This window comes from Oncorhynchus tshawytscha, linkage group LG02, assembly GCF_018296145.1.
Source record: "Oncorhynchus tshawytscha isolate Ot180627B linkage group LG02, Otsh_v2.0, whole genome shotgun sequence".
NCBI lineage: Eukaryota > Metazoa > Chordata > Actinopteri > Salmoniformes > Salmonidae > Oncorhynchus > Oncorhynchus tshawytscha.
The window spans coordinates 19,852,459-19,877,551 of NC_056430.1; the positions used below are offsets into that span (position 1 = coordinate 19,852,459).

The window sequence follows — 25,093 nt, forward strand, 5'->3', positions numbered from 1 at the left end:
TAATTTAACCACTTTTGGAGTAAAATATTTTTACACAACCATCCATTTCATAAATGGGAGACAGAAATGTGAGAGAACATGGTTGCGTTTTGTTCTACCTCTGGTAAGTGTATCTTTAAAAATGTGGAGGACTTGCCACTAGCCTATAGGTAAAGAAGAGAAAATAGAAGGAAAGCAATGCTGCTCCATGCTGGACAGTTATAGCATATACCATGGGTAGCCTAGTGGTTAGAGCGTTGGACTAGTAACCGGAAGGTTGCAAGTTCAAACCCCCTAACTGACAAGGTACAAAGGTACGAATCTGTCGTTCTGCCCCTGAACAGGCAGTTAACCCACTGTTCCTAGGCTGTCATTGAAAATAAGAGTTTGTTCTTAACTGACTTGCTTAGTTAAATAAAAATTACTGTAGTATGATTTTTAGTTTCCACAAGCAATTGAGTATAATATGTCATACACATTAGTTATTCAATTAATTCATTTGACCGTCACACAAGTCAATGGTAAAGGCAGTTAGTTATACAATGATCTTTTTCTGTTGTTCTCCTATCCCTCCCAAAACACATACATACTTCGCTTTGGAAGAATAATTTGTTTCTCCACCTACAAACTGCATTGTAGTATTTCACCCAGTAGATGGCAGGACACCCAAGTGGCCATGTCAAATATAAGAATGGTATGAAGTGTTACCATAAATCATGATCAACCTTAATATTGCAATTAATCTATTTCAATGTATAATAACAGAACAGAAAATGTCCATTATTATCAGCAATGTCACTTAAACCAAGTTACACTTGACTGACACCTCATTGGTTCCAGCAATGAAACAGTGCATCATTTTAAGACACTGTCCAGGGCTGAGGACAACGATGAATGAGCAGAGTCTTTGTATTGTGTCTGCGTTTACTTTTCACCTGCCAGGAAATCAATGAGACAAACTGCACATATGTATCATTGTCATAATCTTTGTGCATTCAGTCCCTCTGATGATGATGGATGATGTCACTTCAGTGTCACAGGAAACAGAAGCATCCATAGCAAACAGTAAACCACTGAATCAATTCCAAGTATCCTGGCCAGTAGGCTCTCTAGTCTACAGTGCCTACTGGCTAAACAAAACACATATCAAATATGACAGAGAGGGCATAATATGAGGTGCCTGCTTATGAGTCACTGGTGAATCTGTCCATCTTTCCAAATGAAGCTTGATCATGTAATTTCATGTACAAGCTGCTTTTATGAGTCAGCTTTCATTTACAACACTCAGGGACTATAGCACTATAGTAATGTTCGCGCATTGGCGGAGACCGCATTCACGGTAAACAAAGTATATGTTGGGTCGATCAGAAATTACCTTTACATTTCAGTTGCGCTATATCACTGATCTTCCTCGATACGGATTAAATTGAGCCCTGAATCTTTGCCCTGGATTGGATAGTTGCTTGCCGTTCTAGATAAGACATGTTCTGGCCATGTATAGCACATCGTAGAAAAGTAAATGGCTGAGGGGCACACGTGAGATAGCCACAGATATTCCATGGGTAAACTTTTATTACCATCAAAGTCATGAACTCAGTCAACGAGTACAGTACAGAGCTTACACATGAGAAACAGTCAGAACCTACAGGTGACCACTGGTCCTGATGAACATTACATCAAAAACAACAGGTACATCAGAAAGTGCATGGAGAAATGAACAGATGTGGAATACTACATACAGTGGCACTGAAACAAAGCATTGCTTTAGATTGTGTAACAGTATTTATTTGTGGTCTTAAGAGGATGAATGACACAAAATGGTATATTCACACAACTTATTTCAGATATTCCTGTTAAGCTTTTCGTGGGAAATCTAATGTTTTGACAAAATAAAGACATTGTGTAATGCTATATCTCAATAATGTTTCTGAATATGCATATCAATCAATCAATACCTTTTCGTAGATAGAGATGTGAATAAACAATAGACTGGGGAGCAATAACTTATCTCTGATCCTTCAGAAAAGGAGCAAATTTAATTTGACCTCCTGCATTCTATTGAAAATAATTGCTCCAAATTTTCTTAAATACATATTCCATAAAACTTAGTCCCTTAAAAAGTAACCTGCAGAGGGACTCATAAAACACATGAATATACTGTGTATATTATAGCTACTGTGTACTGTTAATAAAACCACTGTCTAGCTGTGACAAGGAAGGATGAAGGCTGTATGGAGGATGGCACTGTAAATACAGTACAGAAAGAGGGGACCAAGTCAAGCAAGACTAATATGATCTAGGCTCGGCCTTGTTTGACACTGGCCATGTGTTATTGACTGGCCATCTGGATAGGGTATCGACGGTTCTTACGGACTACAGGCTTTCAACTTACAGGTATGTACTGTACATGCACTCTATGGAGAACTGTACTCTATGTAGGACACCAAGAGAATAATCACAGCTTCGGCAGCAAGTTGAATATTGCAAAATGTATGACGATTACAGAGAACTCTTGCATACCTTATTATCGACCATACTGAAGGGAGCCAGGCTATAAACCGACAACTATTCTGTTTCATATTATTGTTATGAATATCTTGAGAATAAGAAAACCTATGAATAAATAGATAAATAAATACATATGTTTGTAAATATTAAAGATGTTTTAACACAATTGCTCTTAATTCTTCTGTTTCCTTTAAGCAACAAAAAACATGTCACAAAGCTGGTGGGGGGCAGAAATGCCTTTTACAGTGGTGCTTTTACACAGAAAAATGTATGTATTAGTTTTCCTTGTAGACTAAATTATAAATTATATTTCTTTATAAATACATCCACATATTAAGGAAGTATAAGAATGAATAAGTCAGGTGAAGTGGTGAATCAGAAACAGAATGTAAAACACATTTTAAAGAAATAGAAAAAGTTCATCTAGTCACATAGGATGGATATGTTAGGACAGAGGCCAATTGTGAAATTCATAAAGAGCTACAAAATACCTTAATGTTTCCAGTTTAAAGGTCAGTAGCAGGATTAGTACGTATTTTTTTTAACCAAGTGCTTACAAATGTGAAATTAACAGCAAAAGTTAAGAATACATGCTGTTTTTGTTACTTCTACAAAGGTTTCTATATACAGAATCTTTACACTGACAGCCATGTTGTTCTTTCCTAAGCAGATGGGTGGTAATGGTGTGGATACTGACTTTCACTAACACTGGGCCTGCTGCATCCCCCAGTAAACCTACTTACTGCAGCACAAACATAACTACTGATCAGTGTATACAAAAAATAACAAAGAGAGCAATGGTCACCCCCCCCCCAAAAAAAATAAAAAAATAAACATCTATTATTGTTTAGAGGGCGGTGTGAAGGAGGAGTTTTACAGATCATTATGCCAAATCAACACTACAAGAGCAAAGCCAAGCTGTTCATTACCTTATTGACTGCCATGATAATGGAGTGGAATAATATGAGAGTAGGACGGGGGGAAAAGTTCCCAAACATGTTTCATTAAGAGGAAATAAAAGCAGGTTTGGCATACTTACATTACACTTTCATTACAAAAGGCAAAAGTTCAGAGGAAAATATGCAGCTGTTAGCTATAACGTAAACCTCCTTTCCCCCCCAAAAAACAACATAATATGGCATAATCTGGGCTGCATTAGACATAAAAGGCCCCTGTAAGGCCAGAGGGCTGTTTTAAAAAGACAGAATACATATAAAAATGTAGCCAGATAAATTCAACACTCAGGAAAGATAGCATACAGGCTCTGTGAGATGGTACTAACGCTGCAAGTGAGAGATAAGCAGAGTCAGTGTCACCATGCTAGCAGCTAATGTACAGTGTGCAGGAAGGAGGATCTCTGGGAGTGAAGGTGGCATAGGAGGGCGGTGGCTGTCTAACCCTGCTCATCCCCAGCTTCAGCAGCCGGTTGGAGGGGAGATGGGGCCTCTCCGTTACACCGCGACAAAAGATCAACCTCCTCTGGGGCGGGGGCCTCCACTGGGGCCTCCGCTGAGCTGGCCTCCTCCTCAGGTGGAGCTGTGACTTCTGCTGCAGCCTGGGGAGTGACATCACATGCCACGGCCTCCATTTCAGCAGGGGGCTCTGTGACAGCAGCAGGCTCCCCCTCAGGAGCTGCAGCAGCGGGGGCTGCAGAGGGGTCACTGGGAGCCTGGGGGTCTGCTGGAGCTGGGGCTGGTTCTCCTGCTGCAGGGCTGGTTGCTACTGCTGGGCCGGGAGTCCCCGAGTCAACACCTTTATCTGGCGCTCTCAGTCGCTTCATCATGGTAGTGACCCGCACTGCCTTCTGTGGGAGGCAGTCACAGACACACTCAACTCAAGAGGCCTAGTTACTATATATTTTATATATTTTACAGAATATGTTTCTAATTCAAAAGCCTTGTACTTTCATCAATCACGTATCCCATTTCAAATTCTCAAGGCCCATAAAACTTCTATAAAAAATGTGTGATAGATAGTTTCCTTCAATCTCTCCTTCAGTGATGACAAAATAGAACAGATAAAGAGGCTTACCTTCCACTTAGCTTTGGCAAAGTTCTTCTCTATCTGTGCACAGACATTATCCTTAATATTCTTATTTGAGGCTGCATTTCCAGAAATCCTGAGAAGATAAAGAGGGAAAAGGTAACTTCACTATAGGTTTCCACCCAACCTTTTTATGTGGGTATAGTACGTCGGATAAAAAATATCACGACAAGCCTGATGGAAACAGCAAATTTATTTCCAAATGTCGACAAAACAAAATACGCTAGACAAGGTGGGATCTTTATGTGTTGATAAAATTAATTACGTGCAAAATGGCAGTAAAACCCATTATACCGAAGTAAACTTGGAGTCACGGGATGAAATGTTGTGTGGTCCTCCCACTACCACTCAGGAAAGCATGCAGATTAAATAAATTATGACGAACTTCACAGGGTGGTGAACGTACACCGTGATGAGTTTGATGCTCCTTTCCCATAAGGGTCTTATTCTAGTGACATCATGATCGATGCTTGGCTGCCGTAATCTCACTATTATCCATTAAAATCTCATCTTGTAAGTTGCATAGAACATTTTCTACTTAAAAATTGCACCGTTGGTTAGAGCCTGTAAGTAAGCATTTCACTGTAAGGTCTACACCTGTTGTATTGGGCGCACGTGACAAATAAACTTTGATTTGATTTGATACCCACACTGTATCTGCGAGCTGTTGGCTAGAGCAATTGTGCCAAGACCAGTAACCAGAGTGGGCACATTAGCTTTATAACAACTTTGATTGTGACAGAACCATTATTAGAGTTGAAAATGTGATGGAAATCCATGCAACTTGTCTTTTTTATTCCGTACATAGGAATTTAACTGCAAAAATAATTGTTATGCGCATTATGTCCTCATGCATAGCCTTTTATTTGCAACAAGTCAATTTGATGGAAACACATCTCTGGTGGGAGAAAAAAAATGATGCGGATTATTGAATATTCGCATGCAAATCTGAGGGAAACCAAGCTAGTGACAGCTCAGCAGATGTAGATGAGTATTACTAATGAAACAGCATCTATAACAACTATGAATCATCATGGCTCCATCCAACATAATGACATTGTCAAATTTGACTCCTGGTCATTTAAGAACACACTGTACCCTTCTCATGAACACATCCTACTCAAAATTCATCTGGTTGTTATTCACTGTGGTCATTCAGTATATCTCCATAGTACTGTGGTCCTCCGGTATATCTCCGTAGTACTGTGGCCATCCAGTATATCTCCGTAATACTGTGGCCATCCAGTATATCTCCATAGTACTGTGGTCATCCAGTATATCTCCATAGTACTGTGGCCATCCAGTATATCTCCGTAATACTGTGGCCATCCAGTATATCTCCATAGAACTGTGGTCATCCAGTATATCTCCATAGTACTGTGGTCATCTGTTATATCTCCATAGAACTGTGGTCATCCAGTATATCTCCATAGTACTGTGGTCATCCAGTATATCTCCATAGTCCTGTGGTCATCAGTATATCTCCATCCATAGTACTGTCACGGCCGTGGAAAGAAGTGGACCAAAGTGCAGCGTGCTGAGCGTACATTTTCCTTTTATTTAAAATGTCGCCAACAAAACAACAAACGAAGAAACAACCATGAAGCTTACAGGGCTATGGTGCCACTAACAAAAGTAAACTACACACACTGAAAGGAGGGAAAAAGGGCTACCTATGTATGATTCCCAATCAGAGACAACGATAGACAGCTGTCCCTGATTGAGAACCATACCCGGCCAAAACATAGAAATAAAGAAACATAGAAAACAAAACATAGAATGCCCACCAGTCCACTACATCACACCCTGACCTAACCAAATAGAGAAATGCGGGCCCCGGACTGGGGACCATCTCTGCGGGCCCCGAACTGGGGACCCTCGTTGCGGGCACCGGACTGGGGACCCTCGCTGCTGGCCCCGGACTGGGGACCCTCGCTGCTGGCCCCGGACTGGAGACCCTCGCTGCGTGCCCCGGACTGGGCACCCTCGTTGCGGGCCCCGGACTGGGCACCTCGCTGCGGGCGCCCGACTGGGCACCCTCGCTGGAGGCTCCGGACCGGAAACCGTCTCTGGAGGCTCCGGACCGGAAACCGTCTCTGGAGGCTCTGGACTGGAGACCGTTGCTGGAGGCTCCGGACTGGAGGACGTCGCCGGAGGCTCCGGACTGGAGGCCATCGCTGGAGGCTCCGGTCTGGAGGCCGTCGTTGGAGGCTTCGTGCCATGACTCCTCACTGGAGGCTTCATGCCATGGATCATCACTGGAGGCTTCTGCCATGGATCATCACTGGAGGCTTCTTGCCATGGATCATCACTGGAGGCTTCGTGCCATGGATCATCACTGGAGGCTTCTGCCATGGATCATCACTGGAGGCTTCGTGCCGTGGATCATCACTGGAGGCTTCGTGCCATGGATCATCACTGGAGGCTTCTTACCATGGATCATCACTGGAGGCTTCGTGCCATGGATCATCACTGGAGGCTTCTGCCATGACTCCTCACTGGAGGCTTCATGCCATGGATCATCACTGGAGGCTTCTTGCCATGGATCATCACTGGAGGCTTCGTGCCATGGATCATCACTGGAGGCTTCTGCCATGGATCATCACTGGAGGCTTCTTGCCATGGATCATCACTGGAGGCTTCGTGCCATGGATCATCACTGGAGGCTTCTGCCATGGATCATCACTGGAGGCTTCGTGCCGTGGATCATCACTGGAGGCTTCGTGCCATGGATCATCACTGGGCTGGAGAGATACACAGGAGGCCTGGTCTTCTGTTATATCTCTAATAGTAGGCTACTGTGTTAATAATGTGTATTTTCCATACCACTCATGGTTGATGGCCTCCTGAGCAGTCAGTCTCTGATCCTGGTCTACCTCCATCATACGGGTTACTAGGCCTTTTGCTGAAACAAAATAAAGCATAATCTCAACAAACAGCAGTTACTATTCCTGATGGAATCAGAGAACAAAATGATAATTTTTTACATGAAAAAGTAAACAGATGATATCCTCCCTTTTGAATTGCTGTTTACCAAGTAAACTGTCATTCACCCAGTCTCCTGTCACTTCATCTTAAATGTACCTGACTCTGAGATGTCATCCCAGTATGGAGAGTCAAACTCATAGTCCCCAGCCAAGATCTTCCTGAACAGGTTCTTGTCGTGGTTTTCATAGTCGTCATCATCAGTTTCATCATAGAAAGGAGGGTTGCCTGAAAGCCTGAGGGCCACAAGACAAAAGAAGCTCGTTATGAGCTTGTATTGTCATACCATGTGCATAAATGTCATGTAAAGGATGCAATGGGTAATAGTAATACCCTACAAATAATATTCCATGACTAGTTTTGAGCATAGCATGTGGATTACATTGATAGGCTCTTTCAGTAAAGTATTCCTGTTGCCCTTCTGTATTATCTCTAATCCCCAGTCCTCTGAGCAGACTCACAGCCAACCCCTCTTGCAGTAGTACAGTATACGGGACCCTACAGTGGGGCAAAAAAAGTATTTAGTCAGCCACCAATTGTGCATGTTCTCCCACTTAAAATGATGAGAGAGGCCTGTAATTTTCATCATAGGTACACTTCAACTATGACAGACAAAATGAGGAAAGAAATCCAGAAAATCACATTGTAGGATTTTTTATGAATTTATTTGCAAATTATGGTGGAAAATAAGTATTTGGTCACCTACAAACATGCAAGATTTCTGGCTCTCACAGACCTGTAACTTCTTCTTTAAGAGGCTCCTCTGTCCTCCACTCGTTACCTGTATTAATGGCACCTGTTTGAACTTGTTATCAGTATAAAGACACCTGTCCACAACCCCAAACAGTCACAATCCAAACTCCACTATAGCCAAGACCAAAGAGCTGTCAAAGGACACCAGAAGCAAAATTATAGACCTGAACCAGTCTGGGAAGACTGAATCTGCAATAGGTAAGCAGCTTGGTTTGAAGAAATCAACTGTGGGAGCAATTATTAGGAAATGGAAAGAAATACAAGACCACTTATAATCTCCTTCGATCTGGGGCTCCATGCAAGATCTCACCCCGTGGGGTCAAAATGATCACAAGAACGGTGAGCAAAAATCCCAGAACCACACGGGGGGACCTAGTGAATGACCTGCAGAGAGCTGGGACCAAAGTAACAAAGCCTACCATCAGTAACACACTACGCCGCCAGGGACTCAAATCCTGCAGTGCCAGACGTGTCCCCCTGCTTAAGCCAGTACATGTCCAGGCCAGTCTGAAGTTTGCTAGAGAGCATTTGGATGATCCAGAAGAAGATTGGGAGAATGTAATATGGTCAGATGAAACCAAAATATAACTTTTGGTAAAAACTCAACTCGTCGTGTTTGGAGGACAAAGAATGCTGAGTTGCATCCAAAGAACACCATACCTACTGTGAAGCATGGGGTGGGAACATCATGCTTTGGGGCTGTTTTTCTGCAAAGGGCCAGGACGACTGATCCGTGTAAAGGAAAGAATGAATGGGGCCATGTATCGTGAGATTTTGAGTGAAAACCTCGTTCCATCAGCAAGGGCATTGAATATGAAACGTGGCTGGGTCTTTCAGCATGACAATGATCCCAAACACACCGCCCGGGCAACAAAGGAGTGGCTTCGTAAGAAGCATTTCAAGGTCCTGAAGTGGCCTAGCCAGTCTCCAGATCTCAACCCCATAGAAAATCTTTGGAGGGAGTTGAAAGTCTGTGTTGCTCAGCAACAGCCCCAAAACATCACTGCTCTGGAGGAGATCTGCATGGAGGAATGGGTCAAAATACCAGCAACAGTGTGTGAAAACCTTGTGAAGACTTACAGAAAACATTTGACCTCTGTCATTGCCAACAAAGGGTATATAACAAAGTATTGAGATAAACTTTTGTTATTGACCAAATACTTATTTTCCACCATAATTTGCAAATAAATTCATTCAAAATCCTACAATGTGATTTTCTGGATTTTTTTTCCATTTTGTCTATCATAGTTGAAGTGTACCTATGATGAAAATTACAGGCCTCTCTCATATTTTTAAGTGGGAGAACTTGCACAATTGGTGGCTGACTAAATACTTTTTTACCCCACTGTATGCCGATAATTAAACCACTCACAGGATGTACATGATGACACCCAGGGCCCAGCAGTCCACTGGCATGCCGTATCTCTGTCTCCCAACCACCTCTGGTGCTGCAGGGACACAAACACAGTTAAGGGTTATTTATTGATGTTTCTCTCACAAATGCTTTTCTGCACTCCCATAAACTACTCCCCAAAACCAAATCTCAAAGATACCCTGCTCCTTCCCCAGTCCTGACCCAGGTACTAATCCCTCCCCCTCTCCTCCCCCAGTCCTTACCCAGGTACTAATCCCTTTCCCACTCCTTCCCCAGTCCTTACCCAGGTGCCAATCCCTTCCCCTCTCCTCCCCCAGTCCTTACCCAGGTACTAATCCCTTCCCCAGTCCTTACCCAGGTACTAATCCCTCCCCCAGTCCTTACCCAGGTACTAATCCCTCCCCCAGTCCTTACCCAGGTACTAATCCCTTCCCCTCTCCTTCCTCAGTACTTACCCAGGCACTAATCCCTTCCCCTCTCCTTCCTCAGTCCTTACCCAGGTACTAATCCCTTCCCCTCTCCTTCCTCAGTCCTTAGCCAGGTACTAATCCCTTCCCCGCTCCTTCCTCAGTCCTTAACCAGGTACTAATCCCTCCTCCTCTCCTCCCCCAGTCCTTAACCAGGTACTAATCCCTCCCCAGTCCTTACCCAGGTACTAATCTCTCCCCAGCTCCTTCCCCAGTCCTTCCCCAAGTACTAATCCCTCTCCCAATCCTTCCCCAGTCCTTCCCCAAGTACTAATCCCTCTCTCAATCCTTCCCCAGTCCTTACCCAAGTACTAATCCCTTCCCCAGTCCTTACCCAGGTACTCTGGGGTTCCACAAGGGTCTTTGATGAGCCCTGTCTCCAGTTTGGCCAGGTGGAAGTCACTGATTACTATTTTGGAGTGCTTCAGGCGGTTAAAGTACACCAAGTTCTCCAGCTGAGAAGAGGAACAGGACGACAGCTAAAGTTTGCCAAAGTTTTACTAAAGTAATCTCATTCAAACGTATAGACTTAGAGCAGACTTCATCACTGTTTAAGGTAGATATTGAAGCAGTCAAACACTTCAATGTCACACAAGTGCCTAAAAATGACAGTCCAATTTTTTTTTGTTCAAACAAAGCAAGACCACTGAATCAATCTTATCAAGAATAGTTTTGCATAATAAATGTGCCTTTCAAAATGTATTTAAAAAAATGTCTCACCCATCTACACACAATACCCCATAATGAAAAAGTGAAAACATGTTTATAGAAATGTTTACATAAGTATTTGCAACCCTGAGACAAGAATGTTATAATCCCCTTTGGCAGTGATTACAGCTGTTAGTCTTTCTGGGTATTTCTCTAAGAGCTTTGCACACCTGGATTGTACAATATTTGCCCATTAATCTTTTCAGAATTCTTCCAGCTCTGTAAAATTGGTTATTGCTAGACAACCATTGTTAAGTCTTGCCATAGATTTTCAAGCACATTTAAGTCAAAACTGTAGGTCAGCCACTCAGGAACATTCCCAGTCTTCTTGTTAAGCATCTCCAGTGTAGATTTGGCCTTCTTATTTAGATTATTGTCTTGCTGAAATCTGAATTCATCTCCCAGTGTCTGTTGAAAAGCAGACTGAACCAAGTTTTCCTCTTGGATTTTGCATGTGCAGAGCTCCATTCCGTTTATTTTTTATCGCAAAAAACTCCCCAGTCCTTAACGATTACAGGCATACCCATTACATGATGCAGCCACCACTATGCTTGAAGATAGTGGTACACAGTAATATGTTGTAATGGATTTTCCTCAAACATAACAATTTTTATTCAGGACAAAAGTTAATTGCTTTGCAACAGTTTGTGCAGTATTACTTTAGTGCCCTGTTGCAAACAAGATGCATATTTTGGAATGTTTTTATTCTGTACAGGCTTCCTTCTTCTCACTGTTTCAATAAGGTAAGTATTGTGGAGTAACTACCATGTTGTTGATCCATCCTCAGTTTTCTCTTATCACAGCCATTAAACTCTGTAACTGTTTTAAAGTCACCATTAGCCTCATGGTGAAATCCCTGACCAGTTTCCTTCATCTCCGGCAACTGAGTTAGGAAGGACGCCTGTATCTTTGTAGTGACTGGGTGTATTGATACACCATCTAAAGTGTAAGTAGTAACTTCACCATGTTCAAAGGGATGTTCAATGTCTTTTGTTTTACCCATCTACCAATAGGTGCCCTTTGTGAGGCATTGAAAAACCTCCATGGTCTTTGTGGTTGAATCTGTGTTTGAAATGCTCTGCTCGACAGAGGGAGCTTACAAATAATTGTACATTTGGGGTACAGAGATGAGGTAGTAATTAAAAAATCATGTTCAACAATATTATTGCCATAGATTGAGTCCATGCAACTTTTTATGTGACTTGTTAAGCACATTCTTACTCCTGAACTTACTTAGGATAACCATAACAAAGGGGTTGATTACTTATTGACTCAATTCATTTTAGTGTTTGATTTTTAATTTGTTTGTAAAACTTACTTAAAACATAATTCCACTTTGCCATTATGGGGTATTGTGTGTAGGCCAAAGGGAAATAAAAGTTAGTTTAGTCCATGTTAAATTCAGGCTGTAACACAACAAAATGTGGAAAATGTCAAGGGGTGTGCATACTTTCTGAAGGCACTGTATATAGTATATACAGTGAGCCTCAAAAATATTGGGACAGTGCATTTCCGTTTTTGTTGTTTTGGCTCTGTACTCCAGCACTTTCTATTTGAAATTATACAATGATTGTGAGGTTAAAGCGCAGACTGTCAGCTTTAATTTGAGAGTATTTTCATCTATATTGGGAGAATCGTTTAGAAATTACAGCACCAAAAGTATTGGGACAAATTAATTTATGTGTGTTAAAGTATTAAAAAGTAAAGTATTTGATCCCATATTCATTTTGGTTGTTTCAAATCATTTTGTGCACAGTAGAAATTAATGATAAATAATGCATTGTGTCATTTTGGGGTAACTTGTATTGTAAATAAGAATATAATATGTTTCTAAACACTTCTACATTAATGTGGATGCTACCATGATTACAAATTATCCTGAATGAATCATGTTTAATGATGAGTGAGAAAGTTAGATGCACAAATATCACCCCCCAAAAAAAAAAAAAAGAATGCTAACCTCTCACCATTACAATAATGGTGAGAGGTTAGCATGTCTTGGGGTGTGATATTTGTGCTGGAGTACAGAGCCAAAACAACAATATGTATATATACAGTATATATATACTGTATATACTCCAACCTACAGTAATTCAACACGTCATTTACTTTTAAAGAACCTGTGGCATTTAAAAGAAGGACAACATTCAGGCATTTACATTATATTGGGGTCCTCCCCTTGACCATCAGTGGCCCCAGGGCTCAGTACCTTGAGGTTCCTGTGGACAATATTCAGGGAGTGAAGGTAGGCGACGGCCTCCAACACCTGACGGACCACATTACTGGTGTCGCGCTCGGAATAGTAGCCCTGGTCCAGGATCCAATCAAATACCTCTCTGCCTGTAGCACTGTGGGAAGAACATGAGCGGGATGAAGTATGGTGCTGACCTACTGACCTAGATGCTTTGAGCCTGACAATGTCTCTGGATCAAAAGCATTCACAGATACTTTTAAAAAATACAACTGACACAGACACACTTTGAACGTGTGAAAATATGGTTGAAAAATTGCATTACTATGCAATTACCATATAAATTACAGCCTCGCCAAGGGCGAAGACTTTAAGAGTCAACAAAATCATGGAATCCACCAAACTTGCTGAATGTGATGATTTCATTCATTTCAACACTGGATTCTCCTCTGATCTCTGATAGTTTACCTTATGAGCAGAATTACAGACCCACAAATCAATGCAATCCTGGAGGAGATGAGTATCATATATTTAATGTATCTATGGTAATGCAATAAATCCCCAAGAACACAGACTGATGAGAATATGGAGCAACCAGAAATGAATAATATCTGAATACCAAATGAAGGCTGCAGAAGGGAAGTTCAGAGCTGTGCTCATATCTACATGGCCTCCGGCTACTACAGTTCATTCCCCATGAGTGCATAATCAACACATAGACGTCTGCTGCTGCAAAGACAGGAGCGCAATCTCAACCAATCAGACGACTCAACTCACAGTTCAAGGAAGAGGAAATACTCTTTTCTGGTCTCATAGACCTCCACCAGCTGGAGAATATTGGGGTGCTTCACCCTGGATAGAGCAGGCAACAGGGGGAGAGAGGAGAGTCAAAAAGAGGGGTGGAGAGAGATGGTGATGCCGTCATTGAAACACATACAGTACAGTATATCAGTACATTAACACCCATGAATAACACGCTCCAACAGTCAGCCATGCCGAGAGGAATGGCAACCATGTGCAGGAAAAAATGCATCAGTATACAATCAATTTAATTAAAAAAGGACTGTGAGATCTGCATGCTTAAACATCTTCTTAATGGAGGAAAAATGTATACCCATAAATAATGTACTGTGCTTTATGTATGAGTTGAATGTCTGTTTATGAGGGCATTACAGTACAAGTCAAAAGTTTAGACAAACCTACTCATTCAAGGGTTTTTCTTTATTTGACTATTTTATAGATCGTAGAATAATAGTGAAGACATCAAAGCTATGAAATAACACATATGGAATCATGTAGTAATCAAAAAAGTATTAAAAACATAAATATATACTCCAAATTTTTGATTCCTCAATGTAGCCACCCTTTGCCTTGATGACAGCATTGCACACTCTTGACATTCTCTCAACCAGCTTCACCTGGAATGCTTTCCCAATAATCTAGAAGGAGTTCCCACATATGCTAAGCACTTGTTGCTGCTTTTCCTTTACTCTGCGGTGCAACTCATCCCAAAACATCTCAATTGGGTTGAGGTCGGGTGATTGTGGAGGCCAGGTCATCTGATCACTCTCCTTCTTGGTCAAATAGCCCTTACACAGCCTGGAGGTGTGTTTTGGGTCATCGTCCTGTTAAAAAAAACGAATTATAATCCCACTAAGTGCAAACCGGAAGGGATGACGTATCGCTGCAGAGCGCTGTGGTAGCAATACTGGTTAAGTGTGAGTTGAATTCTAAATAAATGCGTCTCACAAAGACATGGCGGTTGGAACCAAAAATCTCAAATTTGGAGTCATCAGACCAAAGGACAGATTTCTACTGTTCTAATGTCCATTACTTGTGTTTTTGGCCCAAGCAAGTCTCTTCTTATTATTGGTGCCCTTTAGTAGTGGTTTCGTTGCAGCAATTTGACCATGTCCTGATTCACGCAGTCTCCTCTGAACAGTTGATTTTGAGATGTATCTGTTACTTGATCTACGTAAATTGTAATCTGAGGTGCAGTTAATTGCCGATTTCTGAGGCTGGTAACTCTAATGAACTTATCTTCTGCAGCAGAGGTAACTCTGATTTTCCTTTCCTCTGGTGGTCCTCATGAGAGCCAGTTTCATCAAAGCGCTTGATGGTTTTTGCGACTGCACTTGAAGAAACTTTAAAAGTTCTTGAAATTTTACAGCTTGACTGACCTTCATGTCTTAAAGTAATGATGGACTGTCATATATCTTTGCCTATTTGAGCTGTTCTTGACATAATATGGACTTGGTCTTGTACCAAATCGGGCATTCTTCTGCATACCACCCCTACCTTGTCACAACACAACTGATCAAACGCATTAAGAAGGAAAGAAATTACACAAATACATTTTGAACAAGGCACACCTGTTAATTGAAATGCATTTCAGGTGACAACCTCATGAAGCTAGTTGAGAGAATGCCAAGAGTTTGCAAAGCTGTCAACAAGGCAAAGGGTGGCTACTTTGAAGAATCTCTGATTTGTTTCACACTTTTTTAGTTAATTCATGATTCCATATGTGTTATTTCATAGTTTTTATGTCTTAACTATTATTCTACAATGTAAAAATACTCATAATGAGTAGGTGTGTCCAAACCTTTGACTTGTACTGTATGTGCAAGGACGACTATGTGGCAGAACAGTATAGAGTGCTCGACTATGACCATGATAACGACTGCACAAGCTAAGAAACCTCAAGGTGAGTTTTGTCAGTGAGGCGATGAACAATGCAGAGTGTAACACACTCTGGGCTGATTTCAAGGTTTTACTGCTAACCTACAAAGCATTACATGGGCTTGCTCCTACCTATCTCTCTGATTTGGTCCTGCCGTACATACCTACACGTACGCTACGGTCACAAGACGCAGGCCTCCTAATTGTCCCTAGAATTTCTAAGCAAACAGCTGGAGGCAGGGCTTTCTCCTATAGAGCTCCATTTTTATGGAACGGTCTGCCTACCCATGTCAGAGACGCAAACTCGGTCTCAACCTTTAAGTCTTTACTGAAGACTCATCTCTTCAGTGGGTCATATGATTGAGTGTAGTCTGGCCCAGGAGTGGGAAGGTGAACGGAAAGGCTCTGGAGCAACGAACCGCCCTTGCTGTCTCTGCCTGGCCGGTTCCCCTCTTTCCACTGGGATTCTCTGCCTCTAACCCTATTACAGGGGCTGGGTCACTGGCTTACTGGGGCTCTCTCATGCCGTCCCTGGAGGGGGTGCGTCACCTGAGTGGGTTGATTCACTGTTGTGGTCATCCTGTCTGGGTTGGCGCCCCCCTTGGGTTGTGCCGTGGCGGAGATCTTTGTGGGCTATACTCAGCCTTGTCTCAGGATGGTAAGTTGGTGGTTGAAGATATCCCTCTAGTGGTGTGGGGGCTGTGCTTTGGCAAAGTGGGTGGGGTTATATCCTTCCTGTTTGGCCCTGTCCGGGGTGACCTCGGATGGGGCCACAGTGTCTCCTGACCCCTCCTGTCTCAGCCTCCAGTATTTATGCTGCAGTAGTTTATGTGTGTCGGGGGGCTGGGGTCAGTTTGTTATATCTGGAGTACTTCTCCTGTCCTATTCGGTGTCCTGTGTGAATCTAAGTGTGCGTTCTCTAATTCTCTCCTTCTCTCTTTCTTTCTCTCTGAGCCCTCCTGGCTCCAGGACCTGAGCCCTAGGACCTGAGCTCCAGGACTACCTGACATGCAACGGTGCATCAGGGTCATTTATGATTTGAACATCTTGGCCATGTTCTGTTATAATCTCCACCCGACAGACTGGTATATTTCCCAGTCACTGAAAGTAATGGTTACCAACCACAAGAAAATAAATCTAATTCTCCTGGTCGAGAATTTGAAGAAAACAATTGAAATTGCAAGCCCGATGAAGGTCATGCTTTTGTGTATTGGGAGAAAAGACTCCACGGTATTAGATAACCCTTCAAGAAATGACACTTTCATCTTCCATTATGTACATTGGCTTTTTCATCTGTTTTCTTTGAGTTCCCTGCTGCCTGTAACAAATTGTTTGATAAGGCTCAGGTTATGCTAATGTTGGTTTTACTGGATAGGGATGTGATGAAAGAGAGGCTGCCACAGAATGATGAATAACGAGCCTAATGGGAGAAAAATAGTTGGAGATAAACACCGTTGGAGAAAATAATGCTACCCAGTGTGATCATTCAGTGGGATGAAGTTTGCTTTCCTTTTTCATAAAAATGCTACAGACATTTCTCTGTTCTTCCCTCTAATGGATGTCCACTGTGCGCATTCTGTCTTTCAGAAGATAAAGTGTATAGAAACGAAACAACGTATTCCTCATAGAGATTACACATTCACATAGCCTACAGAAATAGTACACCATCTGTTACGAAACTAAATTCGTTTACAGAGAATAGTTTTGTGAATGCAGACACAAAATGATAGATGGCAGAGGTTAAAGTTGATAAAAGCAACTCACATCTTTAAAATGAGGATCTCATTTTTTGCAGCCTTCCGAACTTTCCTCCCATCCTTTTTCAAGAACTTTTTACAAGTAAACATTTTCAGTGTGTTTTTGTCCTTGGCCCTGAAGATCTCACAGAACTCCTCCCTGAAAAGGAAATGCACAAAATCACACATTTATAAAGATCCAAAGTAAACGATGATTTTATCATTATGGCTATGGGAACCGCCTTCCTATACATTGTAGGTGGACTTGAATAACACATTTGTCCTTTGATTTTTGATTGATTTTTTACTTAGTACATTTTCAAATAATCTGGTGCCATATCATACAAAGGAAAAACCCATACTAAAGGGTTGATGGTGGGGTTCCTGTATTTCCTGTTTGTTCAGTCTGGTGGACCACTAGCAGCATACTTACGATTTAACAATCTGTCCCAGGTCATATTTATCAGTCACCTCTAAGGGATTGTTGTAATCCTTCTTTTCCCCGAGCGTTAAACAGCCAAATGGCATGGCAGCTCCTACCCTGAGAGAGAGAGACCTGGAATCATGTAATGAATGTCACACACTATGTACCATGATTGTACATTATTACACACCACATCAAACAGCATCCCTAAAACATGAAACATGGCACCAGTGGCGAGAAAGAGAGACTGATAAACAGCCAACGCCAGCAGACAGTATGGTACGACTGTTGAGACGATTATTTCACTTGGCTCCTGTAACAAGCCTTTGATCATCTTCTATTAACAAAACCACATTTTGATGAGCTGCAGAGCGTGATGCAAGGAGCTGCTAGGCGACTCAACTTTAAAAGCAACATGCAACTGACTGACAGGGGGGTCCAAATGCTAACGGAGGCTGAGCAGGAGAATAGAAACTCTAATGCATTGTGCTTCATCAGCGAGGCTGCCAGCCTGCCACGGCAACAAGTGAAGTATTTCCAATCAGGGAAGAGGAGCGACCGATTATGAGCAGAACACCAGAGGACACAGAAAAATGAAAGTGCTTTATGGTTCTGCATGACATTTATGGACCTAATCGCAGTGCTGCTTCTACTTCTCTAAGAGCACTGAGTGAAACTGGAGAACAACCTATCGAAATGTACTGTAGAGGAGTTTATGGACAGCTTAATTTGCATGTTATTTTGTTATTTTGGGGGGCTATTGTATCTTAATAAAGACAGGGCCATAGAGTTGTTTTGGAAGTCTGTTTTGGAAGTCACGAAAAGAAAGGAGTGTATTGACAAATGTTTGATTTTGGAGAGAGAATCTATCTGGATAAGTAAATGAGTTAATATACCTACTCATTAAAGGGTTATTCTTAATTTTTTACTATTTTCTACATCTTTCCCAACTGTATTTAATTTTTATTTATTTATTTATTTTGCTCCTTTGCACCCCATTATTTTTATTTCTACTTTGCACATTCTTCCATTGCAAAACTACCATTCCAGTGTTTTACTTGCTATATTGTATTTACTTTGCCACCATGGCCTTTTTTGCCTTTACCTCCCTTCTCACCTCATTTGCTCACATTGTATATAGACTTGTTTATACTGTATTATTGACTGTATGTTTGTTTTACTCCATGTGTAACTCTGTGTCGTTGTATCTGTCGAACTGCTTTGCTTTATCTTGGCCAGGTCGCAATTGTAAATGAGAACTTGTTCTCAACTTGCCTACCTGGTTAAATAAAGGTAAAATAAAAATAAATAAATAAATAAATAAAACTATGAAATAACACATGGAATCATGAATTAACCAAAAAAGTGTTAAACAAATCAAAATAGATTTTATATTTGAGATTCTTCAAAGTAGCCATGTGTCGTGTAGTGCAGGCGAGGACAGTGTGTTGTGTAGCACAGGCGAGGAGAGAGTTTGTGTCGTGTAGTGCAGGCGAGGACAGTGTGTTGTGTAGCACAGGCGAGGAGAGAGTTTGTGTCGTGTAGTGCAGGCGAGGACAGTGTGTTGTGTAGCACAGGCGAGGAGAGAGTTCGTGTCGTGTAGTGCAGGCGAGGACAGTGTGTTGTGTAGCACAGGCGAGGAGAGAGTTCGTGTCGTGTAGTGCAGGCGAGGACAGTGTGTTGTGTAGCACAGGCGAGGAGAGAGTTCGTGTCGTGTAGTGCAGGCGAGGACAGTGTGTTGTGTAGCACAGGCGAGGAGAGAGTTCGTGTCGTGTAGTGCAGGCGAGGACAGTGTGTTGTGTAGCACAGGCGAGGAGAGAGTTCGTGTCGTGTAGTGCAGGCGAGGACAGTGTGTTGTGTAGCACAGGCGAGGAGAGAGTTCGTGTCGTGTAGTGCAGGCGAGGACAGTGTGTTGTGTAGCACAGGCGAGGAGAGAGTTCGTGTCGTGTAGTGCAGGCGAGACAAAGCATTCACCTTTCCCTGATCCCTCCCTCCAATAGACAATGCAGCTTGGGAAAGAAATAGACTCCTGCTAGAGCATCATTCCAATTAAAGCAGAGCTGGTCTGGCAAGCCTCGCCATTAACAAACGCATCAGGAAAAAATTGATTTTTACTAATGCACATACAAGACAATAAAAATAAAATTGTCTTTCCCCAAGTGGCTATAAGACAGACAGACAGACAGACAGACAGACAGACAGACAGACAGACAGACAGACAGACAGACAGACAGACAGACAGACAGACAGACAGACAGACAGACAGACAGACAGACAGACAGACAGACAGACAGACAGACAGACAGACAGACAGACAGACAGACAGACAGACAGAGATAAAAGCCTTGTTATGGTTCTCTTTTTTTAAAGCCCTGATGAGTTCTATCGGATGCTGCCAGGGTAAAATGAATGTCCACTAAAGTAACAGATCTAAGCAAACAAACATGTATCCTAAAAGTGGAAGTGATTATAGATTAGGGCGATTGCAACATTACGGACTTTACATTTGCATGTAAAATCACAACTTTAATGTCTCACAGAATGGACAAACAAAATATAAATTAAACTTTTGATGTGTGTGTCTACAGTACTCATTAGGGGGAATGTATCCCCCAAAAAATCAGACTTGTTGGAGAAATTTAGCAAATAAGAAGTGTTATGATGTTACATGAACTGGACCAGCTTTTTGGGGAGACTGAACATATTAGCAAAAGTTTGAGTTTGTAAGTCTTAAGTCAAAATACGCATTGTCATTTCAAAGGAAAGGCTTAGCTGAACAGAAAAATGATCATTTTGAAAAGATTGTCTTTTCCATTATAACTTTAGAGGGGAAAAACATCCGTTATGGATGTTACAAAGTCTGAAAAAGACATTCAAATCTGAAAGATGTCTTGATCAAATTCATAACACATCTATTCTCTTAGAATGTTTTTAAAATGTCAGCAAAAGGTATAGTACCTTAGGATTAGATAATTACAGGTAGCCTGAATAGTATACAAGGCCAGGAACCACACCCTTTATATACACTGAGTGCACAAAACACTATGAACACCTGCTCTTTCCATGACATAGACTGACTAGGTGAATCCAGATGAAAGCTTTGATCCATTACTGATGTCACTTGTTCAATCCACTTCAATCAGTGTAGAACAGGTTAATGAAGGATTTGTAAGCCTTGAGACAATTGAAACCTGGATTGTGTATGTGTGCCATTCAGAGGGTGAATGGGTAAGAACGCGAAGCGTTGTTTTATGAGTTCACCCCGCTATCATCCAGAAGGCGAGGTCAGTACAGGTGCATCAAAGCAGGGACCGAGAGACTGAAAAACAGCTTCTATCTCAAGGCCATCAGACCACCACTAACATTGAGTGGCTGCTGCCAACACACTGACTCAACTCCAGCCACTTTAATAATGGGAATTGATGGAAATTGATGTAAAATATATCACTAGCCACGTTAAACAATGCTACTTAATATAATGTTTACATACCCTACATTATTAATCTCATATGTATATGTATATACTGTACTTTATATCATCTACTGCATCTTTATGTAATACATGTATCACTAGCCACTTTAAACTATGCCACTTTGCTTACATACCCTACATTACTCATCTCATATGTATATACTGTACTCGATACCATCTACTGCATCTTGCCTATGCCGTTCTGTACCATCACTCATTCATATATCTTTATGTACATATTCTTTATCCCTTTATACTTGTGTGTATAAGGTAGTAGTTTTGGAATTGTTAGATTAGATTACTCGTTGGTTATTACTGCATTGTCGGAACTAGAAGTACAAGCATTTCGCTACACTCGCATTAACATCTGCTAACCATGTGTATGTGACAAATACATTTGATTTGATAAGACAAAATATTTAAGTGACTTGAACGAGGTATGGTAGAAGGTGTCAGACGCACCGGTTTGTGTCAAGAACTGCTACGCTGCTGGGGTTTTCATGCTCAACAGTTTCCCGTGTGTATCAAGAATGGTCCACCACCCAAAGGACATGCAGCCAATATTGGTGCAACTCAATATTAGGAAGGTTTTTGTAATGTTTTGTACACTCTGTGTATATAAAAATGTACCTTTACCAATTGAATTAAGACACAAATATAAAACTTTTTTTGCGCGACAATTTTTCTGAAATATTGTACAAGATATGCAAATGTACGTATACTACATGTGCGTATACTAGCGAACTATTTTTCTGGACACTGGATAAGGTCCGAATATTCTGGGGGACTTTCAATTGAAAAATACACTATAGGACTATTCACAGATTATTGAAAAACACATCTCTATCCAGAAATCAGTACTGTCATGTATGAGAAATGCCTTTCGGCATGTACTGTATATTCCAAGAGAATCTTAGCTAAAACACATAATTTTCAAGATATCAACAATGAATTGCTTCAGTAAAAGTCTGAAGAATACATCCCAGAAAATCACACAAATGGTGGTGAATAAACAAGCTTCTGAAGCCAAGATATTATACATCAATATCCATCACATCCACAAGCGTTATGAATGTTACGGATATCATAATGCTGAAAAAGGATACTGACAATGAAAGTAACAAAACCAATTATATTCCATATAAAACCTTGATGAAAGTGAATGTTTTATAACAACTTTTGCCCCCCAAAATACGTTATGGATGATACATTACCTGTCCCAGTCCCTATATTTACAAGACTGTAGAACACGCAAATAAAACTCAAGACAATTCAATTTGGTCTGTATTGCTACCCTGTAATCTCATCTTCATAATTAACACTGGGGGACAGCTGTGAGTGGAAAAAAAAGCTCTGTGAGCCCTTTCTAAAAGACATGAAATACGATTGACTGAAAACCCTTTTTTGAGACTTTATTGGTCAAAATTCCTGCAATTTCCTATTTAAACTTGTCATACAAAGCCTGACCTCCAACATATAGACTTTAAGGATAATTATGAACATGGTTTCAGACTCACTTTAGTTGTGCATGCTCAGGTTGACTTACACAGAACTGCCGATTAGCTTTCTACTCTGGATGTCCATCACTGGATGTCCATCACTCATTTTGTGTAATATGTTACGAATTACAATTCATACTCTATCTTATAAATATGACAACGTACAATATTTTACTAATTCGCAAAATGTACTGTATGTTACGAATTTGCCAAATGTATGATATGTTACGAATTCTAGCTAGGTGGTTAACATTAGCTAGCTGGTTAATGTTAGCTAGGCTAGGAGAAGGGTTAGCTAACATGCTAAGTAGTTGCAAAGTAGTAAGTAGTTGAAAAGTTGCTAATTGGCTAAAATTCTAAAGTTGTCTGTGATGAGAATCAAACTTGCAACCTTTGGGTTGCTAGACGTTTGCGTTATACACCCACCCATCCACCCTGACCAACCACCCTACTTTCATTTTTGTCTTAAGTAACCATCTGTCTTACAGTACATAAACATACCAAATGTAACATATCATACTAATCTGAGTGTCCCTGACTTACTTTTACTATGTAACGTTTAGTCTATGAGACCAGGCTTGCAGAGGAAACACAGCTCTCTGATGACGGGGTTGGTTAGACTAGAGGCCTATTAGAAGAAACATCCTCTCACTGTCAACTGCGTTTAATATCAGCAAACTTAACATGTGTAAATATTTGAATTAACATAACAAGATTCAACAACTGAGACATAAACTGAACGAGTTCCACAGACATGTGATGAACAGAAATGGAATAATGTGTCCCTGAACAAGGGGGGGATCCAAATCAAAAGTAACAGTCAGTATCTGGTGTGGCCACCAGCTGCATTAAGTACTGCAGTGCATCTCATCCTGATGGAATGGACCAGATTTGCCATTTCTTGATGTGAGACGTTACCCCAGTCTTACACCAAGGCACCTGCAAGTTCCCAGACATTTCTGGGGGGAATGGCCCTAGCCCTCACCCTCCGATCCAACAGGTCCCAGCCGTTCTCAATTGGATTGAGATCTGGGCTCTTCGCTGGCCATGGCAGAACACAGACATTCCTGTCTTGCAGGACATCATGCACAGAATTAGCAGTATGGCTGTTGGCATTGTCATGCTGGAGGGTCATGTCAGGATGAGCCTGCAGGAAGGTTACCACATGAGGGAGGAGGATGTCGTCCCTGTAACGCACATCGTTGAGATTGCCTGCAATGACAACAAGCTCAGTCCGATGATGCTGTGACACAACACCCAACCTAACCATGACGGACCCTCCACCTCCAAATCGATCCCACTCCAGAGTACGGTGTACTCTGGCCTCGGTGTAACGCTCATTCATTCGACGATAAACGTGAATCCAACCATCACCCCTGGTGAGACAAAACTGTGACTCGTCAGTGAAGAGCACTTTTTGCCAGTCCTGTCTGATCCAGCGACGGTGGGTTTGTGCCCATAGGCAACGTTGTTGCCAGTGATGTCTGGTGAGGACCTGCCTTACAACAGGCCTACAAGCCCTCAGTCCAACCTCTCTCAGCCTATTGCGGACAGTCTGATCACTGATGGAGCGATTGTGCGTCCCTGGTGTAATTTGGGCAGTTGTTGTTGCCATCCTGTACCTGTCCCGCAGGTGTGATGTTCGGATGTACCGAACCTGTGCAGGTGTTATTACACATGGTCTGCCACTGCGAGGATGATCAGCTGTCCGTACTGTCTCCCTGTAGCGCTGTCTTAGGCATCTCACAGTACGGACATTACAATTTATTGCCCTGGCCACATTTGCAGTCCTCATGCCTCCTTGCAGCATGCCTAAGGCACGTTCATGCAGATGAGCAGGGACCCTTTCTTTTGGTGTTTTTCAGAGTCAATAGAAAGGCCTCTTTAGTGTCCTAAGTTTTCATAACTGTGACCTTAATTGCCTACCATCTATAAGCTGTTAGTGTCTTAACGACCGTTCCACAGGTGCATGTTCATTAATAGTTTATGGTTCATTGAACATGCATGGGAAACAGTATTTAAACCCTTTACAATGAAGATCTGTGAAGTTATTTGGATTTTTACAAATTGTATGGACAGCTTAATTGGCATTCAGGTCCCTGTCCTGAATTTGAAGGACAGGGACCTGAGGAAGGGATGTTTCTTTTTTTGCTGAGTTTAGTACTTATTCTTAGATTCTCTGAAAAAAAAGGCTAAGAATTAACTTCAAGTACACACTTTAAACTGCTTATCGCATATAATTGATTCATTCAATTAGAGACCAGAGGCACAAGG

At 41.7% G+C, this 25,093-nt stretch overlaps 1 protein-coding gene across 3 annotated transcripts in view; it reads right to left on the reverse strand.

Annotated features, from left to right (window-relative positions):
• Positions 1 to 1,533: 1,533 nt before the first annotated feature.
• LOC112220078 (caM kinase-like vesicle-associated protein) overlaps positions 1,534 to 25,093 on the reverse strand; it is a 96,459-nt gene continuing 72,899 nt past the window's right edge. The window contains exons 2-11 of one of the 3 annotated variants that reach the window (XM_024381694.2): positions 17,858 to 17,960; positions 17,453 to 17,584; positions 13,787 to 13,861; positions 13,028 to 13,166; positions 10,445 to 10,565; positions 9,641 to 9,716; positions 7,615 to 7,751; positions 7,357 to 7,435; positions 4,519 to 4,606; positions 1,534 to 4,291 (exon numbers count right to left, since the gene is read on the reverse strand). In XM_024381694.2, coding sequence (XP_024237462.1) covers positions 3,881 to 4,291; positions 4,519 to 4,606; positions 7,357 to 7,435; positions 7,615 to 7,751; positions 9,641 to 9,716; positions 10,445 to 10,565; positions 13,028 to 13,166; positions 13,787 to 13,861; positions 17,453 to 17,584; positions 17,858 to 17,952 — 1,353 coding nt within the window. In that variant the 5' untranslated portion in view covers positions 17,953 to 17,960 and the 3' untranslated portion in view covers positions 1,534 to 3,880. Of the gene's footprint in view, positions 4,292 to 4,518; positions 4,607 to 7,356; positions 7,436 to 7,614; positions 7,752 to 9,640; positions 9,717 to 10,444; positions 10,566 to 13,027; positions 13,167 to 13,786; positions 13,862 to 17,452; positions 17,585 to 17,857; positions 17,981 to 25,093 lie in introns of all 3 variants that reach the window. The other 2 variants (XM_024381688.2, XM_024381677.2) reach the window with 2 other exon arrangements.